This window comes from Pundamilia nyererei, unplaced genomic scaffold (assembly GCF_000239375.1).
Source record: "Pundamilia nyererei isolate P.nyererei 1_Seehausen unplaced genomic scaffold, PunNye1.0 scaffold00018, whole genome shotgun sequence".
Taxonomy (NCBI): Eukaryota; Metazoa; Chordata; class Actinopteri; order Cichliformes; family Cichlidae; genus Pundamilia; species Pundamilia nyererei.
In genome coordinates this window covers 4,532,631-4,542,023 of record NW_005187419.1, presented here as the reverse complement: position 1 = coordinate 4,542,023, position 9,393 = coordinate 4,532,631, and the positions used below count along the sequence as shown (strand labels likewise).

General features: G+C 38.8%; 1 protein-coding gene across 1 annotated transcript; it reads right to left on the bottom strand.

Moving 5' to 3' along the window:
- Positions 1 to 360: 360 nt before the first annotated feature.
- On the bottom strand, positions 361 to 8,807 carry hsd3b7 (hydroxy-delta-5-steroid dehydrogenase, 3 beta- and steroid delta-isomerase). The gene is made up of 6 exons (XM_005726231.1): positions 8,593 to 8,807; positions 7,249 to 7,404; positions 4,270 to 4,378; positions 2,133 to 2,232; positions 1,520 to 1,682; positions 361 to 1,001 (listed from the first exon to the last, which is right to left on the bottom strand). Exons 1-6 carry the CDS (start codon positions 8,750 to 8,752, stop codon positions 589 to 591), a joined length of 1,101 nt encoding a protein of 366 aa, XP_005726288.1. The 5' UTR covers positions 8,753 to 8,807; the 3' UTR covers positions 361 to 588.
- Between the last annotated feature and the right edge of the window lie 586 nt (positions 8,808 to 9,393).

Below are 9,393 nucleotides of genomic sequence, written 5' to 3'. Positions count from 1 at the left end.
AGTAGTAAATGCATGTAAATTGAGTTTACATTGTCACTATTAATACTGTGCATATTGATAATATTTAATGTGAAATGCATATCTAAAATCAGTATATGCCACAGAAATGGATAGAACAACAACGTAATAATTATGTCGTCTTCACCGTTTGCCCCATCTAGAACTAGTTCATTAACAAATGTAGTTAACGGTTCTGATGGAATCAGTGGTCAACATTTTATAACGAAGCTTATTTTAACTTTGAATTAAGGCATTCTGTGGATGTTGGCAGAACTGAAAACACCAACACTCTAGAAAGACCAAGAACAATACTGCATAGTTTTTAAAGCTTGAATATCGAAATGAATGCCGTTTCAAAAATGTTATGAAAGCACCTTTTAATCTACTACGACGAGAATTATTGAGACATCTTTTATAAAACTATGTTTATATGCTCTGTATAAAAGCTCTGTTACACTGTCCCTACTGTAAGGCACAGTACTGCTCGTTTCTCTACAACATTAATAGACAACAGGCATTATTTACGTATTGCGATCCCGTCTTTCTACATAGCAGCTTCTAATAAATGTTGCTGTGGTTGAGCTCAGATCAACAGTCTTTGGAGTTTTCTGAAGGAAATGTGCTAATCCATTTCTTTGTGCGGGCCAGACATTCATCCCAGCTGTACAAGGGGCGGTAATCGAAATAACGCTCAGCTTTGTCGGTGCGCACTGTGAAGGTGGTGCTAACAACGGCCAAGGTGTAACTGTTCAGCAGCGGCGTGTAGTTGTATATGGGTTTTAGTAACCAGTGCATCAAATCATTAAACATGGCCAGAAACCATAACACCATTGTGGGTATCCGTGCCTTTCGAAAGTTAAACTCTGAGAACAACACTATGTTGAAATCTTCGTAGCTTTTGTAGGGTGAGTCATCGTAGCAGTAGAATGCTTCTCCTCCAACTTTCTCCGGGCGCTCTCTCAAAGCTTGGGCTGCAAGGAGATGCATCCAGGCAACATTGCCTAGGTAGACAAGTGGATAAGTAACAGATTTAATTATGGTGATGGTAAAGAGTGCAAATACTTAAAATACATCAATTGTAGATATTACTTTAGTCATTTAATCTGCATCCAAGTGACATCCTTTCTATCCAGTTGTGGCTGATACTGCATGCCTTACATGCATGCATTTGTAAAATGTATTAATATCATAAATGCAATCATATTCTGTTAGGAGATCAGAGGATTTGTGGTGTGAATTGGATGCATGTATACATGTTCACCGATAATGACCATCTGGTATTGAATTTATTATAAACTGATTAAAAGTTGTTCAAGAGCCTGTTTAAAAGCATCAGGGTTTCTTATCATATTATCATCTGAAATTCTAATGTTATGAATTGCGTTAGGTGTAAAACCGTAAACTTCCTGCGAAGTGCAGAGGAAGTGCTTCTACATGCTACATCTGCTTTAAAAGTGACGGCGCCTTTAACAAAGTTTTTAGTGCCACATAGGAAACATCACAGAAGTGGTAATTTTACCTGCATAAACTCGACCGTGTTCAACATGATCTGGGATGCCTCCAACAATCAAGCCTCCCCTTTGAACACCCTGCTTATAGAAGTCCTTTATTAGCTGGTGCCCCTCGCCATAGATCCCCGTTGGCCTCAGCGAGCATGTGTATAAGTGCTTACCACCCTTAACCTGGACAGGAAATAAAAACAACTTTTAGTTTCCAGGCCAGAGGCAGATAAAATAAAATAAGATTTAGATATAATTGTAAACAGCAGAAATTACACCATTGTACCACCGCATAGCCACAAGGGAAATTCTCACATTCTGTGGCAAAGTTGCACAAGAAACCACCCCCCACCACACTATGACTTTGTTTTTTTAAAGGCTCCAGTCCAGCTCAGCAAGAGACTAACAAAAACATCTGCATATCTCGAGCCTCTGCATGGAACTGCCCAGTCAGAGTTTATCCAGGTTAAGCCTTTTTAGAAACTCTAATCCTTTTACTGGTTTCACTGCATTATCATAGTTCAGTTCAAATGTACATTTACTAAATCTGCTTCATTGTGATGTAGTTCAAACAGTATACCACTTTTCTTTACACAAAGTAAACATCCCATTAATTTGTGAAATATATCTTACCTTGGTGCCATTAGCATCAAGCACAATTTTCTCTGCCTCTGACTTGCTCTTGGGGTAGGCCATGCTGTGGTTCACTGTATAAGGTGTGTCTTCATTGCCCCTACAAAGAAAGAAGTTAAACATTCAGAGAAGTGCTCAGGAGAAGATAATCACCTAGTATTTTCTTGACCTTGCTGTGTGTGTTAGGAATGTGCTTATGGCGTACTAAACAGAAGTGTTGAAATGAACCTTGGCAAAGAAGAACAAACCTGATATCCATGTTTATTTGCAAGTTTTTCAAAGTTTGTTCTTATCTTTTTTCCAAATCTGTCTAAATAGAACAAATATTTGTAACAAGAGAAGGCAAAGGTTCATTCTTATAGGGTAACGTCAGAACTACAACAGCTTCCAAGGTGCCTGTGTACGTGCAAAGAGTGCACACCATCTGGAAGGCAGACAGCACGTCCAGCACGTTTGCTGGGCGTGATTTTCCTCATGTGACAAGGGCATTATGTGGAATTCTTTAAATCTATTTGTTACTGTAAATCCATTTTTGATATTGATAGTAATATGCTGCGACTTTAATTCTACTAGGAAATACCAGAAAGCTAATCTGTCTCAGTGGCTGGAGATGGGCTGACGTAGAAAGATCTCAGTAGATAAGAGGGCATCCACTTGGAATGATTATATCAATATTTTTCTTTTGAATCTTCATCTAACAATCTGAGAACATATTGTACTGTGAAAAAGCTTTGCACGTGTTCTACGTCACACATCAACAAGAAGGTGCCTGATTGGTCCCAGATCCTTCTGTAGCATCACAAACATCCCAAAGAATCATCAAAAGAGACAAAAAGAACACGGAGTCCAGCCTCAGATGCTGGCCTCTGTAAAGCCCTAATCTCAAGATCATGGAGCCAGTCTGAGATTAGCAGGCAGCACTCAGAATTTTACTGGTACAGGTTGGAGGGTAAAGGGTGCACATGCTAAATATGTGGTCAGAGTTTCTGCAGCGCAAACTTTTGTTTTTAACCCTTGGTAGTGGTTGGCCAGAATAGATTAACCGTAAACCTTCAGGAACTGGGTGGAATTTCCAACCAGACACTTAAATATTGAAGAATGCCCACTTGTGCACCGTCACCTTAACCTTAGTGCATACAAGCATTGCACACCAGGGTTTTTCATTTCGGTCATGGGTGACAATGGGAAAAACCCTACCTTGAAATGCTTTCAGCCAAAACACAAAAACTGTTCCCTCTAACCCACATATGCCAGTAAATGGTCTGTCTGGGTCTCCTATTCCTATACTCAAACAATATGATGGTGAACTATACACCTGGATCTGACTCATGCCTTTAGGAGTGAACTTTCCATTTGTCATCAGTCTTGATTCAAGAGTTATTTCTATTTTGGTTTCTGCTCATTCTTACCCAAAATATTCCATAGCTACACAGGTATGGACATGCCACTCAAATGATGTCACTGAAAATGATGAATACACAGAAAAACCCGGAGACAGCCCATATTTAGAAATCACATTGTGTTGCCTTTTCCTCTCATGACAGGCAAAAAACCTGGCAAATGTACATTACATAACAATTTTTATTTGTTATTAAATAATTCAGAACTACTCCTCTGGTATCAACCAACCTTGAGTGACATAACTGTCAATAGCATGCCAATGCAAATGATGGTTGCAAAACAGTTTGAACTTTAAGCTCCAGATTTAAAAGCTGTTTAACTGCAGCAACATTACATAACAAGTGCGTGACATAAAAGTCTGGAAAATATTAAAGAACTGGCAAAAGAAAGCTCAGACAGTAGCTCCCATTTAATGTCTTTTAATCAGAATAAACTACCTTGATCACTCTGTTGAATAACACACAGAAAATACTAAATACTGCATTTGTCATTGACGTTTGACTCCACCCCATCATATCTTGCTCTGCACAAGTCATGTGTTAAATGATGGTGCTTTTAAGATAAGAGTGGTTACAAGGCAGCAACTACAGAAAATGAACTAGATGAGCTAAAGCACTTCTTCAAATGGGTTTAGATGTCTACTATGTTGGCTCAGTCAGCATAAAAAAATAAGAATAATTTAAAAAACCAACAACAACATTTTAAACAACTAACAATGTTAGTTTTTGAATTTCACCTCTTAAAGTGATCTCCATTGATGTTGGGACCGACCACTTCCATGCTGCTGGTATAGAGGAGGCACTCTATGCCGCACTCCACACAGGCTTTGATGACATTCTTTGTTCCTAAGAGGAAAAGAAAACATTGTTTTTAGCAAGTCTGCTCACTTTTGTGTTGATAGAGCAGACTGTAGCTCAAAGGACACTGTGACACAGAAAGTTTATTCCATCAGTGCAGATTTGAAGAAATCTATTTTTTTTTAAATGGATTGCTTCAAATTACTATATGAAACATCTGTGTGTTCTGTTTGTATGAGAGGACGCCACGAATATTTCTGCTCCTAAACAACATGGCCTCCATTATAAACAGTGCACATGAAGTAAAGTGGGATCTTTAGTTTTTCCTGCATCTTTCTGGCTTCCACTATTGAGGCTATTGTTTACGTATCTGAAAGTTAAAAACAAAAATCTACGGAGTAAACACTTGACAAGCTGCATAGTTAACATTTGTTAAAGTGCTGATGAGAAAAAGAAGTGCTGATGTGTTTAATTTGCCATCTGAGCAAAACAAAATAAAACAGGAACCCACAGAGTTCACAAATACCATGCACAGCTGCACAGACAACCATACCACTCCCTGTAAAGTGACAGACTTATCAGCACCAATGTGGTAGTAGATTATCAGGAACGTATGCCATATTTCACTAGAACAGAGCGAGAGGTTTCACTCGTTACAGAAAAACTGAAAAAGCCAGACCAAAAACACTTCTACAAAATCTAACAGTAAATTTGCTGAATATGTGTTGTGATACTCTATTCTTGGCAAAAGTGATGAACTGAAATTACCAGCACTGTCATACCTACAGCTTTGCTGCTAGCACAGTTAAAACTAATCTCACTTTAAGGCAAAAATACATAGAACAGGACACAGATAAGACAGAGGAACAGACCATAATTTAAGATTCAATTTAGGTAAACCATTTTCAGTCTTCTATGCATAGTGGCTCACTGGCATGATTTCTAGGACACCTAATTAAATACAGGAAACACTAATTAAATTTGTTTGAGCTGTGCTTTTCCTGATGCAGTAATGTTTACCCGCTGCAAGCTCTGCTGTCTAGCTTTGGTGCCAACATGTGGTCTGAAAGGAGGTTAAACATTGCAGCTACAGCCTAAAATACACAGGCTATAAGTGTTTACAATATACTGCTGTTAGACTAGCATTTTAAATTTATACCAGTTATGAGAAGAAGAGAGATTTTAACCAGACACTAGAGGAGGAACCAACAAGAATGTGTTGAAGAAAACCCCTTGACGCCAACACAGGGGAAATATTAAAATTCTTGAAATATTTTTCAGGTCCGTGAGGCCAAATGGGACAATCTCCTTGGACAGAGTAAAACAGACAATCAGATGCAACTAATGGATCTTATCACAGATTTTTACAGAAGAAAAACTTTAACTGTAGTGGTTTGTTCATATAGACTTTAGCAATCCAAATAATTAACATCCAGATGGAAAAAAGCTGACCTCTGCACGAGATCTTTTTGGGAGCCTACAGACAAAACTGCCTTCAATCTGCAGCGATTGTTTTTGGGGTACAGATATTAAAAGCAAAGCCTCACCAGCAACATTTTCATCCCTTCTTTATTACTGTGATCAGTGTCTTCAATCTGGTTTTAGATTCAGATCAATGAAATGTTTTTGTTTTCCTTCATCGCAGCACATCTGGCATGCTGCCGTCAATAAAATTCTTTAGTCACTTGAAAGTCAGCGCCAGAGACATTTCAGGAACTCAGGGAAAATAGGCTGCAGCATTTCCTGGCTGACAATTGTAGTCAACAAGTCCACTGAAAACATACCTCTTAAGTATAAAGAAGGCTGAATAGCTTATTCCTCTTCGTCACAGAGCTCCACTGTTTTCCACACACCATTTGATTTAAGGTTCAGTTAGCTGAATATTTTTGAGTTGGTCTAACATGATGCCAACCTACTGTTTTAAATGTCCAAATACCAAAAATATTATAGAGATTAATGATAGCAAAAGCTTCAGTGTTTGAGCCAAATTTATCTCTTGAGAGCCATTTTGCTACATAAAACAGTAGAAGGAATGTTTAGACAGATTTTAAAGAATACAACCTGCCCACCTTCAAAAACCCCTAGAAACAATAGTAAAATAAACCCAGTAAATTCCACAGACCCGAAGAAACGATACTTTTGGGAACCATTTAAAAATAGTTTTCCAGTCAAGAGTAAACTCATTGGTTAACTGTTATTTTGGACTGCTTTTGGCAATCCAATACATTTATGAGTCACTAACTTTTCCAGGTTTGAACAAGGGGTTTTTATTTAACTGAGACACTTGACACACAAATCTGGAGTCTGTCTCTGATGCTCTCATGTGCAAATAGAGCTCTACAGTGACATATGATCAGTTAAACCTTGACCTGAATGTATAATTCAACCGACTATTTAGTCATAGTTTCAGTCAGTGAATAGTGACACTACTCTCATCATGTTCCAAAAAAGTAGAGGGGAAGAAAATGGGTTTCCCCAGCAGTTCGCTTCTCGTCTGCACAAAGGAAACCCATCTCCAATAACAACTTCAGCATCATGTAACACTTAAACTCACCGCTAAATTCCACACTAACAGCATCAGCCAATTAGAGTTGAAGTTTAAGAGAATCTGAGACCTCTGGTGTTTAAACAAAGTATCCTTTCCTAAAGACGAAACAACACTTTGAACACACAAAATGACCCTTGACTGAAACAAGAGGAAACCACACCTCAGACCAGAAATGTGAATATGTGAACTATAACTATTTTTCCATTTTTTGGTTGAAGGGAAACGCCTTGGAAGTCATCCAAAGTAAATGTAGCCAAGGTTTTCCTCTAAATATCTTTCTGTGGTAAAATGTTTTTCAAGTTTAACTGTTGATTGATGTTTCCACCCCACCCCTTTTCCTTGTTATCACTTTGATCTTTCCAAGCCTCACCTGTTACGTTGACAGAGTAGATGAGGGGCTCTGGGACTTTGTACCAAACATCAACCAAGCTGGCTGTGTGGATGACAACATCGGTTCCACGGGAGGCCTCCAACACAGATTCATAATCCGTGATATCTCCTTGAATGACAACCACTCTTGTCCGCTCTGGGTAGAAAACATGAAAACAAAGTTAAAACAAACAAATAAACCTGAAAATAATGTCCATATTCTCCCGAGAATTCCACAAGGATGTTACAAATACACTGAGGAACAAACAGTTTGTTTACCAAGCAACTTCAAAACAACCTCATTCTTTTCCCAGCCAGCCCTGATTTCATTATAGCAGTGTTATTTCCAGGTGTGATTTGCATCTTTCCGAATCATCAAGGCAAGTCCAATTTTATCCAAAGTGATAGTGTCTTATTTTTAAATTCCACAGAAGTTTAAAACAATATAAGAGATCAGTGTCCACTGTTGCGCTGACATGGCAAAAATATTATGAAGGCCTTGAACCTATAAATTATCTACCATTTGTCCTTGAAACGCTGATAACTCTGCACCTGGACTTTCACTCAGAGATTCTGCTGAAATTCAAACTCTGTTTTATGGGTTTTGATTCTTAGATGGATCACTAGTCTTTTTGTTGGGGCATTAGTCACAGCTTTGAGGGTCTTGTCTTGCTTAACTTCTGTATTTTACTGTAAGCAGACCAGTAATCAAGGAAACAAAACATATCTTGGCTTCCAAGTGATTTCAGTAATGTTTCCCAGGGAGCAGGGAACAAAAACAAACACATCATGTGAATCACCTTTGGTCACGACTCCTGGTTCTATGTAAACCAACAGGTTAGCATTCAAATTATTCAGAAGGTGCTGAAAGTCACGGCAGGTGCAACAACAAGACACGACAGGTAAATTAGGGTGCGCTCAAAACACAGCTTTCTTTATGTTGCCATGGTGATTAAAAGCATATCTGAGACACAAACATCAGGGTATGCCATTTTTTTTCCTTATAAGTAATGCTGTACCTGCTCGAGGTATTTCATTCAAACAGACTCTAATTAAGATGACATAAAGCTGGCACGCTAAAGGTTTGAGTTACGATTCTTGTCAGGAATGCGGTGGCGAAGTGATGAAGACCGTTTTGTTTTCGCTGGAGAATTACCATGAAAAGGAAAATGCTGCCGAATAAAACAAACAGCTCGAGTGATTTACGACAATACATCTGCGCGTATGTCTGTTTGCCGGTGAAAGATTTAACGTTAAATCGGTATATTAGCTAACGAAGTTCCGCATTATAAACAGAAACAGCATTGCATGACGAACAGTCAAGAAGCGCTTCTGCTCCTCTTACCTGTGCTGAGATCATTCAAGGTCGGATCTACGCGTTTGTCAAACACCCGTATCTCCTCTAGACTGTCCTCCTTTTCCAGGAGAATTCTCAGTAAATGCTGGCCGAGAAACCCACAGGCACCGGTGATCAGATACACAAGACCCCGCTGGTGTTCCGACATCGTGTTACGCTAATGAACTCTGTGCTCTGCAGCGGCGAGCTGGAGCTTTTTTTATACTGTCAGCCTCGCCCCGCCCACAGAGATGATGAGCCGTTTTGTGCCAAACTAGGTATCCCCAACAGAATTTGTTTCCCCTGCGTCGGGGGCACACGCTGGACTGTCCAAATCACGGACAAACAGTATCCCACATTGTTGATTTTTAGTTTACAAACACTTCTTATAATGACTAACTACTCCTGACATTTTTGAGATGTTAGCTCTTTATACAACGAAGTTATAGTGGGATACAACTAATATCAGGCTGATCCTGCCACAATTTGTTCCCCCTGTGTAAATCACGGACAAACAGTATCCCACATTGCTGATTTTTCGTTCACAAACATTTCTTATTATGACGCATTACTCCTGAAACTTTGAAGGATTTAGCTCTTTATATAGTAAAGTTACAGGAGAATAAAAATAGTTATCAGCCAAAATGTTAATGGTTTGTTAAAATAATCCCATCTGATACCCTGTGAGCAATAAATATATAATTTTCTGTTGTAACCCTCAAACTGAATGGTAATGTAACGATACTAATTTTTCACTTTTTCACAAAATGAAAACATCAGTACTTCCTGCGTGCTCCCAGCACAGGGGAA

What these genes read in the sequence shown, in the direction of transcription:
- hsd3b7 (XM_005726231.1), bottom strand. Translation starts at nt 8,752, where the DNA reads ATGTCGGAACACCAGCGGGGTCTTGTGTATCTGATCACCGGTGCCTGT. An exon ending in CTTGAATGATCTCAGCACAG is followed by an intron (nt 7,405 to 8,592) that starts GTAAGAGGAGCA and finishes TTTTCTACCCAG; the next exon opens with AGCGGACAAGAGTGGTTGTC. An exon ending in TTGATGCTAATGGCACCAAG is followed by an intron (nt 1,683 to 2,132) that starts GTAAGATATATT and finishes TTTCCTGTCCAG; the next exon opens with GTTAAGGGTGGTAAGCACTT.